General features: G+C 43.4%; 1 protein-coding gene across 2 annotated transcripts in view; it reads left to right on the top strand.

Moving 5' to 3' along the window:
- CDK15 (cyclin dependent kinase 15) overlaps positions 1 to 18,765 on the top strand; it is a 73,545-nt gene that overhangs the window by 10,115 nt on the left and 44,665 nt on the right. For both annotated transcript variants that reach the window (XM_036422097.2, XM_045575447.1), the window contains exons 5-8: positions 6,327 to 6,421; positions 7,644 to 7,706; positions 15,509 to 15,632; positions 17,637 to 17,757. In XM_036422097.2, the coding sequence (XP_036277990.1) occupies positions 6,327 to 6,421; positions 7,644 to 7,706; positions 15,509 to 15,632; positions 17,637 to 17,757 (403 nt within the window). The remainder of the gene's footprint in view (positions 1 to 6,326; positions 6,422 to 7,643; positions 7,707 to 15,508; positions 15,633 to 17,636; positions 17,758 to 18,765) is intronic.

Raw genomic sequence — 18,765 nt, 5'->3', positions numbered from 1 at the left:
ACACACACACACATACTCACACACATACATTGTACTTTTTAAAAACCCTTACACCAACTCTAGTAGGTAAAGTGTGCTGTTTTTGTTGTAGAGATGAAGGAAAACGAACGCTAGAGAGGTTAGGTAAGTTGACTGAGGTCCCAGAACTAGGAATCAGAATTGTTACATAGTAGATAAAATTTATTGTATTGTGATAAATGTAGGACTTCTTAACTAGAGCATTTCTCTTTAGCAACAGTAACAGTAAAAATCTGTTTTTTATGATACATTTTGTATAAATCTTAAGCAAAATTCAGAAGAAACATTTAAAAATGTATATGTATATCTCATACTTGTCATTTTTTATTCTATCATGAACTCTACAGCACCAGTAACTGCAGTGCTTAAATTAGAAACAGTCTTAGCTAAGAATCTTTTAAGATCATTCTCTAGTTAAAAAAAATAAAAATAAAAATAAAATTACCAAGTAATTATTCCCAGTTCATATATGAGAAAAATGAGCCAAAACTAGACTAAGGTTCCCCGAAGGTCATACAGTAAGGTACAGAATACCGATTAGAACCGCTGATTCATTGATTACCACAGATAGGTTGGGCAGGTCAGGTTGACAAGAAGTTCTTCATTAAGTGCAATCAAACCGCATCGCGGACACAGCCTACTCACATGTGCATAGTTACATTTTTATAAAACAAAATGTTGCCAGAATGATGCTATGTGATCTCATTACAGTTCCAAAGAAATCAGATGATAACTACTTACTTAGCATTTGTTTTAATATTTACCTTGATGATTTATTTTCTTGGAATGCATAATTTGACTCACTGACTGGATCTGTGACACCTAGGCCAGAGGAAATACAACATCAGGAAATACAAACTCCTTTTAATTCAATACCCAGTGGGGGTTGGGGAAGGAATTGGCTCCATTATTGACTCTTACCTAAACTCATTTCAACTGACAGGTCTTCATTAATTCACAAGGCCTTATGAGCACCACGTGCCTGCCTGTGCTGAGGGCTGGAGATGCAAAGATAGGGACAGGAACAGGACATTCCTTGATGAGCTCACAGCCTAGAAAGGGATATTGGCTACCATATGTAACTGTGCCCTAGGACTTTGAGAGTAAGCCTTGTCCTTCCTGGTAATCATCTTTCCTTTAGATGATAAACTAAAGCAGAATAGCCCTAGCTGGTTTGGCTCAGTGGATAGAGTGTCGGCCTGAAGACTGAAATGTCCTGAATTCAATTCTGGTCAAGGGCACATGCCTGAATTGTGGGCTCAATCCCCATTAGGGAGCATTCAGGAGCCGATCAATGGTTCTTATCGTTGATGTTTCTCTCTCTCCCTCTCTCTTCCTCTCTGAGGTCAATAGAAATATGTTTTTAAAAAAATTAAACTAAAGCAGAACAGAGTAGAGGAACCTCAAAATTTCATGACTCATTGCACCTGCAAAGCATCAATTTTCAAAAAACTTGACTGAACCACAAACCCCAATGAAATGAACAAAACCAAGAAATTAAATATTTCATATAATTGCAAGATAAAAATAAATTTTTCCTAAATTATTAGATATCATACATATATGAGAATCCAATTAAATTCCTTGTAATGTTAAACCAATCAGTCATCCTAAACACCTTGAAGGATATTAAAAATAAAGAAAAATACTTTGCATTTTAAAAACATGCTTAATAACTTTCAGTTGTAGGTTATTTTTCTTGATTTTGGGGGTTATACTTTTTTTTTCAGGTTTTCTCTTTGGCTTTTCTGGGTGTTCTCATGATCATACCAAGTTAATATATGCAGAATTCTTACAACAATGCCTGGCATGTGGTAAATGCTCAATGAGTGTTAGCTATCATCATCATCATCATCATCATCATCATTATAAAAGTATTTTGGAAGCCCTCAAAGAAATTCCATCATGATCCCATTTGTCTGGAGCTTTAAAGACTCCCCGAATTATCTTTGTGTCTTTTCTTTGAAGAGAAACAAAAATTAGTAGACTCAGAATACGTGAATTATAAAAACAGTAATTTTACAGGAATCAGGATGCTCTGGTTTTAAGACCTCTCCTTTCCCAGTTGGCATTGCATCCCTTGGCTGCTTCACATGTAGAAGGCACCACATCCTGCTCTGAAGGTTATGAGGCAGCCTTGAAATTAGAAGGAAGGTCTTCCCTTTCTTGGTTTGAGACCCACATGTCTGAGGCTGTAGGCATTTTAGATTCCTCCAGTGGATGGACTAAACAATATCCATGAGATAAATACTTTAACCATCATCTACTCTTTCATGTAAATTCCCTATTACTAATCATTAAAAGTCACAGTTTCCCTGTAAGTATTTCAGTGTTCTTGGGTGTTAAAAAAAAAAAAAAAAAAAAAAAAAAAAAAAAAAAAAAAAAAAAAAGCAGTAGTAGACATAGCCATAACCCAACAGTCATAATCTAACGAGGAAGACAAGTAAAAGAAACAAGAAATAAAAGTACCATCAGCCAAAACACCCTATACCAACCAATTATAGGTATAGAAATGATATTAGGCAATTAGTGGCCACTGACTCAATAGTAAGTATTTATTGAATGCTTATAATATAGCAGATGTTGTTCTAGACCAGTGGTCGGCAAACTCATTAGTCAACAGAGCCAAATATCAACAGTACAACGATTGAAATTTCTCTTGAGAGCCACATTTTTTTAAACTTAAACTTCTTCTAATGCCATTTCTTCAAAATAGGCTCTCCCAGGCCGTGGTATTTTGTGGAAGAGCCACACTCCAGGGGCCAAGAGCCGCATGTGGCTCGCAGGCCCCAGTTTGCCAACCATGGTTCTAGACACTGAAGACATAGCAATAAGCAAAAGACAAAAGTGCCTGCTCTTAATGGAGTTTATATTCCTACGGGTGGAAACAGACAATAAGCAGGTATATAATATGCCAGTATAACAAGTGCTACCATATGCCAGGGGTGATCAGTTCTGTGAAGAAGGAGAAAGCAGGGCACAGGGATGGAGATCACTGGGGTGGGGGTGTCAGGGAAGCCTAGACTCTGAGCAGAGGCCTGAAGAAAGTGAGGAGGAGGCATGCAGTGAACTGAGACAAAAGGATGCAGGCAGAGACAGGGTGACTGTGAAGACCCAGGAGGAAATGTGTTGGAAATGTCCAAGGTTGGAATAGGCAGGAGGCCAATATGACGAGAGCAGAGACAGGGAGTGTGAGTTGATGAGAGCAGGAATGAAATAAAGATTTATAGTCACTGATATTCGCAGGGCGCCTCATCCTAAGTGAACATCAGACTTGGAGCTTTTTAGCAAATGATCGTTTGGAGCCATTACAATTAACCAAACACGCCATCATAATTTTAAAAATTAGCATCAGGAATTTTAGTAACATCATATTTAAGTGAGACTAAATTTTGTATTAAAAATAAATTTAAATATATTTATAATATTCTTAGTAATTCCAGCTTTACCATATCCATTTAAAATCGAATTTGGGTGCGTGTTTTGTAATGGGGGGGGGGGGGGTGGCGCATAGAGAGAGAAAAGGAACATAATTTGCAAATAAAAATACACATAAAATACCAGCAGCATGTTTAACTGATGGTTAGAAGTCATCGCAAGTGTAGAAGGTGTTGGAAACTCTAGCAGAAACAAATATAAACAACATTTTAAAAAAATTTAAATGATAATTGGATGCAATAAATACCATATTATATTCGTTTCAGGGATGCTACATCGTGATTAGACATTTACATAACTGATAAAACGATCACCCCAATAAGTTCAGCCTCCATATCTGACACCCCTACGTAGTGAAGCACAGCATTACTGACTACATTCTGTTTACCGTACTGTGCACTCCCATGGCTGCTTCCATAACTGGCAGCTTGCACGCTTTAATCCCTTCTCCTTTTCCCCCAGCCCCCCTCCCCACATCTGGCAACCATCAAAACGTCCCCTGTATCTGTGAGCTGGCATACACAAAACTTTAATTCATTAATCTGGGAGTGGGGATTCGGTGGGGCTGGAGGTGGAAGGGAGGGCCGAGTACCTGTTGGCTGGGATATTCATTCTAATTTGCAGCCGTGTGGCGACTGACAGTTGCCAGGGATCTGCGCCCGGCATCTGATGCCACCCTCCTGTCAGTCCCATGCAGTCAGCCTGGGGAAGACGCTATCTCTTTCTCGCAGGGAGTGGGCTGAGACTTGGGTGGAGCTACCACCCCGAGCCCCCTTGGGTAGGAAGTGGCAGGGCCAGGATTCATAGGAGGGCTCCACAGTCAGCTCTGCGTTAAGACACTCAATAAATATACTTGATAGATGAAGTGCTTGGTCTCGGCTGAGCGTTGTACCGGGTGGTGTGGCGGGATCTGAAAGAGAAAGCCGCTCCCGTTATTCTATAGCCTCCAGCCTGGGTCTAGGGATATGAAGCAGGTGCCTGTGAAACGGTGCACGCACACAGCCATGGGCGTGTAAGAGTGAAGTAATACCTTTCGCTCAGAAAAGGAGTCAGGGGGCGAACAGAAAAGTGATACTGTTCGTCATCAGAGCAAAGCAGGGTTAACGGACAGAGGAGGAGGGCTCCTTGGGTGGTAAAGAGGCTGCCAGCTCACACTAAGGTGAGTGAAGAAGGAAATTTGCTGGCTTGGAGATCTGGAAACTACACACTAGCAAGGAGCCGGTGATGTCACCAGGAATCCAGGCCTGGCCATCCCCAACTCTGCTTTTCTTGGTCTCAGTTTCATCCCCAGGTATGGGTGAGCGGCCGGAGCAGCTCCTGGTCGAATCCTACAAGCTCAGCTCTGGCAGTGGAGAAGAGAGTGCTGCCATCCTGAGGACACAGGCAGAGGGGGGCTCTGTGCCTGTCTCTGAACCAATCCCCGTGGCACGGGGCGCTGTGCTCTGATGGGACGGGCCTGGGGCACAAGCCCAGGCTTGGGTAGGGGTGGGTCAGTCCCCCCAGCATAGCAGGAGCTGAGCAGGGAAGGGGTTGCTTCCCCGGAGGAAAGTGGAGGGGCCCCGCTGGAAGGGGGGATGACAGCCAGGAGGCCAAACGACAGAGTTTCATTCCAATGGGAACAGGTCGCTGAAGGGAGTAAGGTGGCTCCAAAATGGGAAGGGAGCATTTGGGCTTGTTGTCCATCTCACCGAGTTCCGGAAGAAAGCTGGTGGCCCGGATTCATGATACACAGGCATCCCCTGCAGAATGTGGCTTTGAGGTTTTATTTGCGTTTTACTTTTTCCTTCCGTTTCTTCATATGGGGACACTCAGCTGAGGCCCCTCCCCTTTTTGTGCCTTTTCTGCTCTCTTCCCTTCTGTTTCGTCTCTGAAACCCCCCAAAGACACAGCTTTTAAACCCCACTGCCAGAGGAAGGGGGATGGGAGCGGGCTGGGAGAGGTTAATAACGGGGAAAGGAGGACCTATGCAATACTTTCAACAATAAAGATTTAAATAAGTAAATAAATAACCTCCCAGCCAGGCACTCACTGGCCTTTTGTGGTGACTTCCCCACTAAGGTGCCCTTACTGACCAAACAACAACCTGCAACCTGTCATTGGAGCTGCAAGAGACAGTCCTCAGGCCGCCCCCTGCCCTCAGCACCCCCCCATCCCCCTCAACATCCCCCCACCCCCGCCACACACACACACACACACACACACACACACACACACACACACACATACACACACACACACTCCCTCTAGGCTCCCAAGTTTGGCTCTGTCCCCTTTTCAAGTTTGCATTTTCTCCTTCCACAGAGTTTGCACTTCTCCCCTTAAGAAGTCCCCTCCACTGTTTATTCTGGTTTAACCATTTTTCATCCCAGGCTCTTATCCCTGCCTTCTCCCAGTCCCACCCACCAGCTCTGCTGAGCCCTGGGGGGATGTTGAAGTTTAGAAAATGGTCACGGGTTGCCAAGTCCTGCTCTAGAAGGCAGGGCACTCCGTTTCCTGCTCCCCCAATGGCCTTATCTCTCAGGCCTCCATTCCTGTGATTCTGAAGCACAGATGATAAGATCCCCAGAGGACAGCATTTGCAAAGTGCTCTGAGTGCTTTGATGAAATTGATTGGGTAAATGGAAACATATTTCTTTTCAAACTGCTCTGGCCTGTTAAGAAAGTAAGGTATGCAAGTGCAATGACTCACCATTTAACAAATAACGAAGGTACTTTGTCATTTTAAATATTATTTCATAAGAGATATTTCCAGCAATAAAAAACCAGAACTGCTTGCTTTGAAATGTTTAAAAAATAAATACTGCTTGAAATCAATAAAGCAGTGCTTTCGAGATTGTTCTTTGAATTAACGTTTTGTTGAATTTTTCTAGCTTCTCTTTTGAAGGGTCTGAAACATGCCAATATTGTGCTCCTGCACGACATAATCCACACCAAAGAGACACTCACATTCGTCTTCGAATACATGGTGAGTTGCCCCAGCATTTTACAAAGCATGAGGGGAAAGCCTGGTGCTTGTATGATGAATCTGTTAATATTTTATGGCGTGATAAAATTTTCATTACAATGTGGAAAGTGCCATGGAAATTTTTCATTATTACGATTAACAGAGCCTATTGTTCTTATGCTCATTCTTGAATCTTGTTTCTTTGCCCTTCATATTTGCTGTCTCTTTCCCCTCACCAGCAGTAATTAATAAGAATTTTGAGTTTGCCTTCTAAATAAAACATCTACACTTTCAAAAATCTATTTTTAAACACCATCTGAGCAGAGCCCAACATTTTTCATTGACAACGAAGATATAAACCACAAGGTTTTAAAACATTGTATACTAGAGGCCTGGTGCACGGATTTGTGCACCAATGGCATTCCTCAGCCAGCCTGCAGGATGGGGCAGAAACCGTCTCTCTGGCATCCTCTAAGGTAGGGGTGTCGAACTCAATCAGAGAAGGGGCCAAAATCTAAAATCCAGCCTAAATCGCGGGCCGAATGGTTTACTGAACAGTCATAAACTGTCATTGTGATGGAAACGCAGAGGAGTGCAATGATGACAGCGAGGTGCGAGCCACATTGCAAGGCCTGGCGGGACGGATTTGGCCCTCGGGCCTTGTGTTTGACACATGTGCTCTAAGGAGTCTGAGATTATGAGAGGGCTCAGGCCAGGCTGAGAGACCCCACTGGTACACCTGCAGGGCTCAGGAGAGACACGAAAGGTTGGCCAGCTGGCAGGGACTGTGTGAGTGCACCAGGGTGTTGTCTGGCCCCCCTCACTCAGCCCCAATCGGCCAGACCCCAGCAGCAAACTAACCTACAGGTCAGAGCATCTGCCCCCTGGGGGTCAGTGCATGTCATAGTGAGTGGTTGAGAGGCCTTAGCATATCATTAGCATATTATGCTTTGATTGGTTGAACGAACAACCAGATGACCGACACTTAGCATATTAGGCTTTTATTATATAGGATAAATTCACTGTAGTATTTCTGAGAGGGAAAACTGTTAAAATATTAGCAGAAAGAAATCACACTGGGTTTAACCTTAGCAATGGGGCCTCAGAAAACCTGGCCGGGCACCTTCTGCACCTTATTCTCAAACATCTGAACTTCGTACGACCTCTGACAGTCAAATGTATGGTCTGCTTCAGGGCACTGTGTACACATCACTAACAACAGTCTCTCCACCATTTCCTGCAGCACACGGACCTGGCTCAGTACATGTCTCAGCACCCTGGCGGGCTGCACCCTCACAACGTCAGGGTGAGTGCTTTGAGGGGCAGGCCTCTCTGGCTGGCCCATCACAGGAGGATTTTGAAACAGGCTGACAGTGCAAAGCAAAGTCCCAGGACACAAAATAAGAAGATGGCCATCACTGATATTCTAGAGTAGGGGTGTCGAACTCAATCAGAGAAGGGGCCAAAATCTAAAATCAGCCTAAATCGCGGGCCGAATGGTTTACTGAATAGTCATAAACTGTCATTGTGATGGAAACGCAGCGGAGTGCAGTGATGACAGCACGGTGCTGGCCACATTGCAAGGCCTGGCGGGACGGATTTGGCCCGCGGGCCTTGTGTTTGACACATGTGTTCTAGAGAAAAGTTAAAAAAAAAGGAGGGGGGGGGGAAAGAAAGTTGTCCTTTAAGATATGGAGCAATGTTTAATGGTTTTCTGGGCAGCCTAACCTTGTCAGTCTATCAGGCAAATGTGTGCCTAGAAGCATAAGCCAGTTGAAAGAATTACACTGAAAAAAACCAACAACAAAAACAAGTGAAGGTAGGCCATCTTTTATAAAATAAATACCTCTTTCATGGCAGGCTACTGTGCTCTGTGATAATATTTGTTTTGTGTTTATAGTTCTCCACTGGAATTAGCAAACAAGCCACCTATGCTGGATCCCGATCAGTTACCCTTTTGCCTGTTCTATCAAGTCCTGTTATCTGTGGAGCTAGCTTCCATTTTCCTCCCAGTAATTACAATAGAAATAATAATGAGCTCTTAATAGGTATAATTCTACATGTGTTATAAGTTGTATTTCATACTTTTCATTCTCTAAAGTTTTATTGGCATTAATTAACTTAGACACATGAAATTTGCATATGTACTCATTCATTTAGCTAATACTTTATGTATTAATTTATTCATTCAATAAATTAATTAATTTTTTGAGGTCTTAGTACATATATTAAGTTCTGAGGTTTTACTAATGAATAAGTTGTATTTCTTACTTTCAGTGTGCTTAAAGCCCAGAAAGTTAATGTGGACTTAAATGGGCAGTGAGAAGCAAAGTGATAAGGCTATGGCTGTGTTAAAAGGAATATTATAAGACTCCTAATAAGGGGCTTAATCTCCTCTTAGAGGCAAGGGGGGAAAGGCTGTGGAGAGAGGGGTTGAGGGGAATGAAGAAATCTTAATAGCTGTTGGAGAATGGGGTAGAGAACTAACTAGGGAAACCAAGAAAGTCTAATAGTGTATTAAATATTCGAGAATAAAAATCATTAAGTTATCTGCATGTTCATGGGATTTTTTTTTTTTAAATGGCAGTACTGCCATAGTCAATATTGCTCAGTGGATGGAACGTTGGCCTTGAGGACTGAAGGGTCCAGATTTTGACTCCGGTCAAGGACATATATGTCGGTTGCAGGCTGGATCCCTAGTCCTGGTCAGAGGCACATGTGGGAGGCAACCAATGGATGTGTCTCTCTCACATCAATGTTTCTCTCTCTCTTTCTCTCCCCCTTCCTTCTACTCTAAAAGTCAATGAAAAAATATCCTCGAGTGAGGATAAATAAACAAACAAATAAATAAATGGCAGTGCTTAGCCATTTGAACAAAGGAACAGAGAAAGTAGACAGTTTATTGACTCAGAGTTGGGGTTTTGCCAGATAAGTGAGAGGGAAAGACAGTTTGGCAAGAGAATGTTGAAAGGTTAAGCTGGTGGTCAGAGGCTTCTAAACAGAGGGAAGATAGGCAGGGTGCTGAAAGCTAGGTAGAAAGCAGAGAGTCAAGAAACTAGACTAGAGGTGTTGATTAAATAGAAAAATGGGTGCAGGAAAAATAACCGTGAGAAAGATTTTCAGGCTTATGTGACTCACATATAAGACACAGTGCTAACAGCTTAAAAGGAAAAAAGACATAGAAGACAGATTCCTGCCCTCAAGACACTTAATCCAAAAACAAGATAAAAGCAATATACACCAATACTATTTACATGGCATTTGTGAATAATGCCAAGTAAGAAATAAGACATAGTATTGTAGATGTGTAAAGAAGTAAAATAAATTTTCTCATTTTAAGAGGTCTCATTTAAGGCAGAACTCGAAACATACGTTCATTTTAAGAGGCTGAAATAGGGGCAGATGTTACAGAAAGGAGAAATGTTGTTCACCGAAGGTACAGAGCAGGGAAGGAGAGGATGTATTCAAGGAAGAGGGCCCCAGAATCATGGACTGTTAGGGCGAGGGGGCTGACAGTGGTTTTCAGTTTTTGGGGTCTGACCCATTAATGGGATATGAAATCAATGTGGTGATTAGCAACCAACATTTTTTTAAAAAATGAAATGAAATGGGTAAGAGGACAATAGAAAATGTCTTGTGCAACTTTTGTTCCAGTTGAAACTGTACTTATATCTGGATATGGATGTAAATACTGGGTACATATAGGTTTCTTACTGTGGCTGCAGTACAAAGAATGCTTTAAAAACACTGGGCTGATCTAACTTCCTCGTTTTGCAAAATTGGAATGGAAGATTTGAGAAGACAAACATTTGGCCTGAAGTTATAGAACCAGCCCCTGCCATAACTAAATATGATTCTTGGTTAGGATGCTTTTCTACTACTGCCATATTGCACCTCTGGTCCTGCTGGCCTGACATATAGACTGTATTCATGAAGCAGGGTACATAAGTCTGGGGAGATTGATTGGGTAGGTGGCCGAGTGCCTCACTTCCTAAGATGTGGACTCTATTCCTTAGGCATTAGAGTCATTAAATGGGGTTGGGTTGAGAGAGCATGACATGATCAGAAGGAAATTTATGTAACTGTGGTCTGTGGGATGGATTAAAGAGTGGAGACTGGAGTCAGTTAGGAGTTTATTGATGTGGTCTAGCCCAGTGCTTCTCAAACTTCAGTGAACCGATGAAGGACTTGGGGCTCTGATCCAGGCTACGGTGAGCCCGAGCTTCTGTTTCTAACATGACCCGGGAGATGTGGATGCTGCTGGTGAAGGAACAAACTTTGCATATCAAGAATCTAGGTAAGCAGTGATAAAGGCCTAAATTATGGCAGTGGAGGTGAGAATGGAAAGCAATGTGACAAATGGAAATAATGAAGAGTTCATCCAGGTCATGAAGAGGGAGAGGGTGGGGCCAGACATGAGTGATTTTGAGTTTGATTGACCAGGAGAATTATAGCTCTGTTAATAGAAAAAGGAGGAGTTGGTTTGGAGAAGAGGAGGAGCTCCTAATTGAGGTGAGGTCCCTGAAGGGAAATGAGAGCAGGCAGCTGAAGAGGACATCGGTGCCCAGGAAGGACATATGAGCTGGAGATGTACACTTGAGGGTAATCTGCACAAGGAGTTTGTAGGTGTAGACAAAAGAGTGGATAACCAAAGGGCAAAGCCACAAAGGGAAAAGGACGGCAACAGAACTTTCTCCTTTCGGGGATAGGAAGGGGAACTGGACAGCAAGGGACAAAGGGAAGCAACTTTTAGGAACACAGAGGATCCAGAAAAATATGTTTCTGTGGAAGCCCAGGGAAGAGACAATTCCAAGGAGGTTCTGGTTGAGATTGTCACAAATACCAAAAATACAGATGACAATTGTACTGGATTCCAAGGACTTTGTAACTTTGTGAGGGATATATTACAGGATTGGGAGGCAGAAAGGAAGAAGTTAGTCCAAGCAAAGCAGGTGGGAGTAGGACTAAGTTCCCCATAGAAGAATCAGCAGTGAAAAAACTGGGATGCCAGAGAAGACATGGTATATTCCAAGAACTAATGATAATTCTTAAGGCTTGAGGTTTGAAATTCACAGGGCGGGGAATAGTTTACGATGAGATGTGAGAGGTAAATGGGAGCCAGAGCTATGTCATGTTATTCCATATAAGGAGTCATTAAATGATTTTAAACAAGGAAGTGATAAATTCAGATTTTTTGTTTGTATTTATTTATTTATTTATTTTTGTAAAGCTTACTCTGATGACACTGTGGTGAATAGTTTGGGAAAAGAAAATACATTTTTGGGAAATGTTATAGTCCCCTGAACTCATTCCCTTTTTGTTTTTTTTCTACTTACACCCCATCCTCCCATTTCCTCTAATCATTCCCTAAATGCTGGTGTCTGTTGTCCCAGCCTTGACAGTGAGGTTAATCAAGACAACAGTGGTGCAGGTGCAGATAAAGATTTTGAAATCTTCAGAATACAGTTGTTAATTGAGGCAGTTAGTAGGTAAGATGACTAAGGGAGAGTATGTGGAGTGATAAGAGAAGGTCCAAGATGGAGCCCTAAGGAATTTGAATATATTAGAGATCAGTAGAGGAAGTGGATAGAACTTGAAAAAAGAGCAGTCAGAGAAGTAGGAGAAAAATTATAAGATTGTGTTACCAAGGAAAAGCTTCAGGAAGCTCAACAATTTTAAATGCTGCAAAGAGAAGGAATGAGACGTTTCCATTGGATTTCCATAGCAAAAGGCATTGGTGATTGTGATAAAACAACAACACATCATGAATGACATAATCAAAATAGATGCATATGATGGCAAGACCTATGGCAAATGTTATCATGGAGTGAGGGGCTGAAGCTGACTGGAGAAGCAGGCCATTTCGTTGAGGAGGTCAGCTTGCCATGCTCACACGGACACTGATGTCCAGGAAGCAACAGCTGTGATCCAGGAACCCAAGTCTTGAGAGAATGATGGAGGATGGTGGGTGTGTGGATGACGGTGACAAGAGGAGTAGAGGAAGATGTAGCTGGATGGCAAGAAAGTCTAAGCAATGGAAGGTTTTACTTAAGGGTATAGAAGTGATGGTTTTGAAGTGGGATTGAGGGGTCAGGAAGCAGCTGACCCCACCTCACTGCGATCAATGTGTGAGTGAGCTGTAGAAAAGCTAGCATCCGCTTAAGAATGCTATAAAGGAGCAGTGAGCTCAGGGTCCCATTGCAGGAAAGAAGCCGGAAGAAAATCCATCAGAGTTGAGTTGTAAAGAGTTTTTAATCCAAGATTGAGGAGTGAAGAGTGAGCGGTGAAAGGTTTGGGAGAGGAAGGGACCATAGATTAAATGAAGGGAAGCACAGAGCAATCTAAAGGTGAGCTTATGGGAGGAAAAAAGAGTAGTCAGAGAGCTGTTTTGAGTAGTGACCACAGAAGACATGATGGGAGTTGCCTGGGATTTAACAAAACGCAGGGATCCCTGATGAGTGGAGCACTCGGGCTTCCCTGCAGGACTTGGCTGACGGATCTGATTGTGTTTTGAGGGATTCCAGCCCAGATGGCAGTAGCCCAAAGGGATTACATTTTGTTCCCAAGAGCCTCATGGTGCTGGAAACAGAGCTAACCCCTGGGTACAGGAAGCCTCTCTGGAAAGAGTCACCCACGACCTGGCTTGATGTTGACTGAAAAAAGCACCATCTGATGGGGTCATATTATCAGTGAAGCTTCAGCAGGAGTGGGAAGAATCCAGGCTGTAAAGGATGGAGGAGCCAGTGGGTGGTGAGCTGCGTCAGCACACACTGCAGTTTCGAGAAGTGTGGCTGTGGGACACCCTACCTTACCCCTGGGAGCTTTGCTGTTGACACATGCCTGCAGACAGAGCCAAGGAGTAAAGAGACTGAGAGCAAGAAGGTGGGAGGCAGGAGTGACTAATTAGTGAGAATGGTCTCTCCTGGGGACATGAAAGGCATTTCAGCCAGGGCCCTCCGAGCAGCTCTGCGGCTGACTCAGCCGGCCCACTCCCTCTCCCTGTCATGTTTTGATTTTCTGTCTTTTCTTCGGCTTCTCCGGATGGTGGCCTGGAGTCAGGCACGTCTGAATTTGAGCTGCGGCCCTGACTCTTTCTAGACATATTTTCAAAGTTTCCCATTTTTTCTTATCTGTGAATGGAGGACAAGCATACCTTCCTCACGGGGGTGTTTTGGGGATTGATTGATAGGTTATTGAAAAGGTGACAGGCACTCAATAAACAGTATTTTCCCTTTCTTCCTTCTTCTGTCTCTCCCTCACCGATCTCCATCTTTCTGTCTCCTGTCCCTCACCTGGCTCCATCTCTCCCTTTCCTATACTGTCCCATTGAAAAACATAGACTGTGGCAACATAGCTTTCAGCTGGGATTTCAGTTGGATTTTTTATATTGCCTTCTCCATAAACATTATGACCAATTGGAAGGTTTAAATGATGGTATAAGAATTTTGTGTTTCGGTAGCTTAGTGGTTTGATGAGTGGAAAAACAAATAGTGTGTGTATATGAAGCACTAAGAAGATAAAGCTTTGAGGAAGATTCATAGGACCAGTGAACTTTTGAAGTAGGAGCTTCAAGAAGTATATATATATAATTGATTTCAGAGAGGAAAAGAGGGGGAGAGAGAGAGAGAGATAGAAATATCAACAATGAGAGGGAATTATTGATCCATTGATCGGCTGCCTCCTGCACACCCCACACTGGGGACCAAGTCCGAAACCTGGACACGTGCCCTCGACCGGAATTGAGCCTGGGACCCTTCAGTCTACAGGCCAACTATCCTCTGAGCCAAACTGGCTAGGGATCAAGATATTGTTAACATTCTTAAATGATTTATGAAACTGATGTTTCATAAATAGGGATCTGCATCGAGCCTACAAGGCCACAGAGTGCTGTGGTAGGTAATCACCGCCCCCCTGTCCCCCCCCCCCCCCCCCCCCACCTCCGACTCCTACTTCCATCAGACCAGGCTGCTCATGAACTTGGCTCCAGTGTCTCCAAGTCATTGTGAGATCGGTACAGGTCCTAGCATCTCTGCAGTTCCTAGTCTCCAAGGTGTGATGGGAAAAGAGGGTTTATCCACACAGTTGTGTCTGCTATTGTGCCCGCGTCCACAGGAAATCTGGGCTGGTCCTCTCTTCTCTAGGCTGTCAGAACGTGCTTGCAGTTGGCATGGGCCTTTGTAAACGCTAATGTTGGTATTTGAATTCACAATTGCCAGTGGTGCTGGAAAAATAGCAAAAGACACTTGGAAAATGAAGCATTCTTTTCCCCCTTAAACTTCTAGAATGGTGGGGATCTAAAAAGGTCTGGTTACTGTGCCTTATAACCATGTGCAACATCTAAAATTTGGAGCCCTGAATGTCTTTTTTCTGTTGTTTTCTTTTCCCTCTTCTTTCTTCTCTCTGCTATTTATTTCTCAGTCTCTTCTGATATATATATGTATATATATATATATATTTTTTTTTTTGAGGGGGTGTCTAATTTCTTTTGGTCTCTCTCTTCCCTCTTAATCTCTACTGTATATTTCCCTTATTTTCAACGTTCAACCTAAGATTTTAAAAATAGGTTTAGAAAGATAACGGTCCCTTTCTTCCCTTTTACTGTCTAAGGATACACTTCCCAGGCTGGTCTCCTTGTGCGGTGTTTCAAAAAGGCTTTCCTATCAGAGAGCTTGGGAAGCGCACACAGTTGTAAACCTTAGAATATCATTCCCAGGTCAACTTTGATCTTACATGCCAAGTTCTTTGGGTGGGGGGAAAATTAAATCTCTCCAATCTAAATCAATAACCAGCGTTCCAAGAGAAACTTCAAAGTTTCGCTCTACATTTTTAAGGACGGGTAATTCCGTCAATACCAAAGAAACGAGAAGCCAGGAAAAGCCAGAATCCCTTTGTTTAGGACATGGTCTACTTACTTGGTTTTCCTGGTTGTTTTCCCCTCCTCTGAATATAAAGTCTTCTCTTTTCTTTCTTTTCTTTCTTTTTTTTTTTTTTTTTTTATCTCTCAAGAGACACTTTTACTATATTCTACGGATGACTGTTTTTGATTTAGAGGAGAAATCCACACGTAGTGGCTCCAATCTGTTTAGATAAGGTGTTCATTCCTTCCAGCTTTTCATGTTCCAACTTCTGCGGGGCCTGGCGTACATCCACCACCAACACGTCCTTCACAGGGACCTGAAACCTCAGAACATTCTCATCAGTCACCTGGGAGAGCTCAAACTGGCTGACTTCGGTAAGCTGCCGCTCGAGCCTCTTTCTGGGCTTCGAACAATGACGCTTTTGTGAACACACACGTTTAAAGCATTGACGAGTCCCGGCCTTTGAAAAGCGGAGGCCCGGGGAGAGCGATGCTTTGCGAGGGTATCACACTACCATGCAGGAAGTGCGGGGCAAGACACGGAGAGACTGGCAGCTCTAGGACCATATCCAGCTCCAGTCTGGTCAGATCCTAAAACCTGGGCACCCCTGCTAGCCTACTGCCTTTTTCGATACAGAGACATCTGTAGAGTGAACTGTACTTGGTAGGTTTCCCTAAATCTAGGTGGAGATACAAATTCTATCAGAGTAGATTGAGGATATCCCAGGACCGTGATTGGCAAACTGTGGCTTGGGAGCCACATGTGGCTCTTTGGCCCCTTGAGTGTGACTCTTCCACAAAAACCACAGCCTGGGCGAGTCTATTTTGAAGAAGTGGCATTAGAAGAAGTTTAAGTTTTAAAAAATTTGGCTCTCAAGAGAAATTTCAATCGTTGTCCTGTGGATATTCGGCTCTGTTGCCTAATGAGTTTGCCGACCACTGTCCCAGGATGACAGGATCAAGCCCCAGATGTCAGACAGACTCTTCCTGCAATGAAGGCTCTTTGTATATACATAGGTGAGGCTTTTATTTCCACCGAAGTGATGCCGATTCCTCCTGAGTATTACTGTATCTTTCCATTTTACCACTTAGCACAGTTTATAATCACACACACACACACACACACACACACACACACACTCATTTGTGTGACAATTTTGACTCCTCCACTAGACTATGGGCATTATGATGGCAGCCTGGTCCGTTTCTGCTTAATGCTGTATCCCCAGTGCCTGGCACCATGGTAGGTGCTCAGCAAACATTAGTTGGCCAGCTGGTCCCATGTGAGCTGAGGAGCCACTCTTCCCTATTTGGCAGATGTCAGATAGTTGTACTGTCGCTGCAGCACTTCATTCTGAGATGGCAGCTTTCATCCGGGCAATGTAAACATTTAACCGGCATTCATTTATCCATGCCCTACCACAGTGACTCATCTATTGACTATTCTTCCGGCTGTAGATCATGCGGATCTCTGAGATCAATGGCTGGCCAACAAAGCGCTCTCATTGTACAGAGGAGCACTTGAAAATGACTCATCTAAGCTCCTACCAAACTAACCAGTTTGGATTAGCAATCCCTCCCTTTATCTAAGTGGGGATTCCTGGACTGCAGACATGGAGGACGGCTGTATGGGTTATGAATTGAGACCCAGAATTATAGAGGAGGACACATGTAGGAGCTTACTTACTCTCACATAACCATCTGAGCTGAGCAGTCAGAACGTGTAAGGTGGCACCCCAGTGCATGGTGCACCCTCCTTCTGTCTGTGGCCCCATTGTCCCCAGGGTGTTGCCCCCCCTTCCCCCAGGTGCATATTTCAAGACGATGCCGCCTCCTTCTTATTACAGCCGGGAGGAGGGAGATCTGGAAGTTCACACATCACTTCTGTTCATATTGTGCAGGAAAGATTTAGTCACTCATTACACTTAGCTGCCAGGAAGGCGACATCCAGCTGCAAAGTCAGCCAAACTGTGAGAAATGGACTTGATGAAGAAGTGCACAAGGATTAAGATAGTTGGGTAGTTTTATTCAAAGCACCCAGAGTGTGTGTATTACTTTTTTTTAAATTTCTTTATTGATTAAGGTGTTACACATGTGTCCTTATTCCCCCATTACTTCTCCCCTCCCCCTACTCATGCCCTCATTACCCCCTACCCCTGTTGTCTGTGTCCACCGGTTAGGCTTATATGCATGCACACAAGTCCTTTGGTTGATCTCGCCCCCTTACCCCCACCCTCCCCTACCTTCCCTCGGAGGTTTGATGTGTTACTTTTTAAATATTGTTTACTCAGCCAGCTGTCCCCTCTTGGTAGAACGTGTCACCGTGGCTCTCCAGGAGACCATGGGACAATGAGTGCTGTGCTTCTCCCCTTTGGCCAGGTCTTGCTCGGGCCAAGTCCATTCCCAGCCAGACATACTCTTCAGAAGTTGTGACCCTCTGGTACCGCCCTCCTGATGCCTTGCTGGGAGCCACTGAATATTCCTCGGAACTGGACATATGGTAAGAGCTAGAGCCCCCGAAATAGGAGCCACCCTACTCTTGAGGGTTACTTTATCATCTGTAGTACATTTTTAATAATAATTCTAAAGACAATCACATTTGTCTACAGAAACGTAAAGTGCTTTCAAATACCTATCCCATTTGATTTTTCCAATCATTCTACAAGTTTTTACAGTTAAAGAAACTGAGACTCAGATCGGTCTTGCCCAAGGCGGCTGAATCCTCTGTTCTTTCTAACATGCCTCACCTCCTAGCTCTTCTCTTCAATCCTTTGCCTTTTCTCCTTGTCCTCAGAGAAACACACATGCACTCCCAACACACACACACACACACACACACACACACACACACACACACACTCGTCTGTACATGCATGCTCACATGTCCAAAATGCTGGTGGCAAAAGCATAATGACCAAGAATCAAGAGACCTGATTTTTATGTCAGTTCTACTTCTAACAAGTTTCTCTGGATTATGTTATCTTGAAAAGGCCATGTATCCTCTTTATGTCAGTGTTTCTCTATTTTTGAAATGAGGGTAACAAACTCTCCCCTTAAGGGCTTAAATGGGATTGTGGTTCAGGTGTAAGAACAAGATAGATGGTGTCAAGTAGAATGCATTGTTGGGGAGGCTCTTGGGTTAAAGGGATGTGGTGATGAGTGTGGGCTCTTAGGCACTCCTCCTTCCTGGGGCAGTGGTGTTACGTTATCTAAGCCTTATTCCTGAAATATCTCAGGCATTTGGAGGCCACAGTTAGATGTGTGGTGACTGCAGTCACAGCCACCTCCTCAAAGGTAGAAAAGGCTTCTTTCAAGACCTTAGAAGGTCATATATAAACAGTAGGCCCTGTTTTTTTTAAAAAAATCAATAATTGATTAAAAGCATTAAACAGTATCCTAAAAGAATAAACCAAGCTTTAGATTTCCCAAAGAATTGAGAAAGGTTGCAGAAATTTCCCCCAGTGTATCTGGAGCATTGACTTTCTAATCCCTGGTGCCAGCACACACA

Source organism: Pipistrellus kuhlii, unplaced genomic scaffold (genome assembly GCF_014108245.1).
Source record: "Pipistrellus kuhlii isolate mPipKuh1 unplaced genomic scaffold, mPipKuh1.p scaffold_m20_p_7, whole genome shotgun sequence".
Lineage (NCBI taxonomy): Eukaryota > Metazoa > Chordata > Mammalia > Chiroptera > Vespertilionidae > Pipistrellus > Pipistrellus kuhlii.
This window is presented reverse-complemented; position numbering and strand designations above follow the sequence as displayed.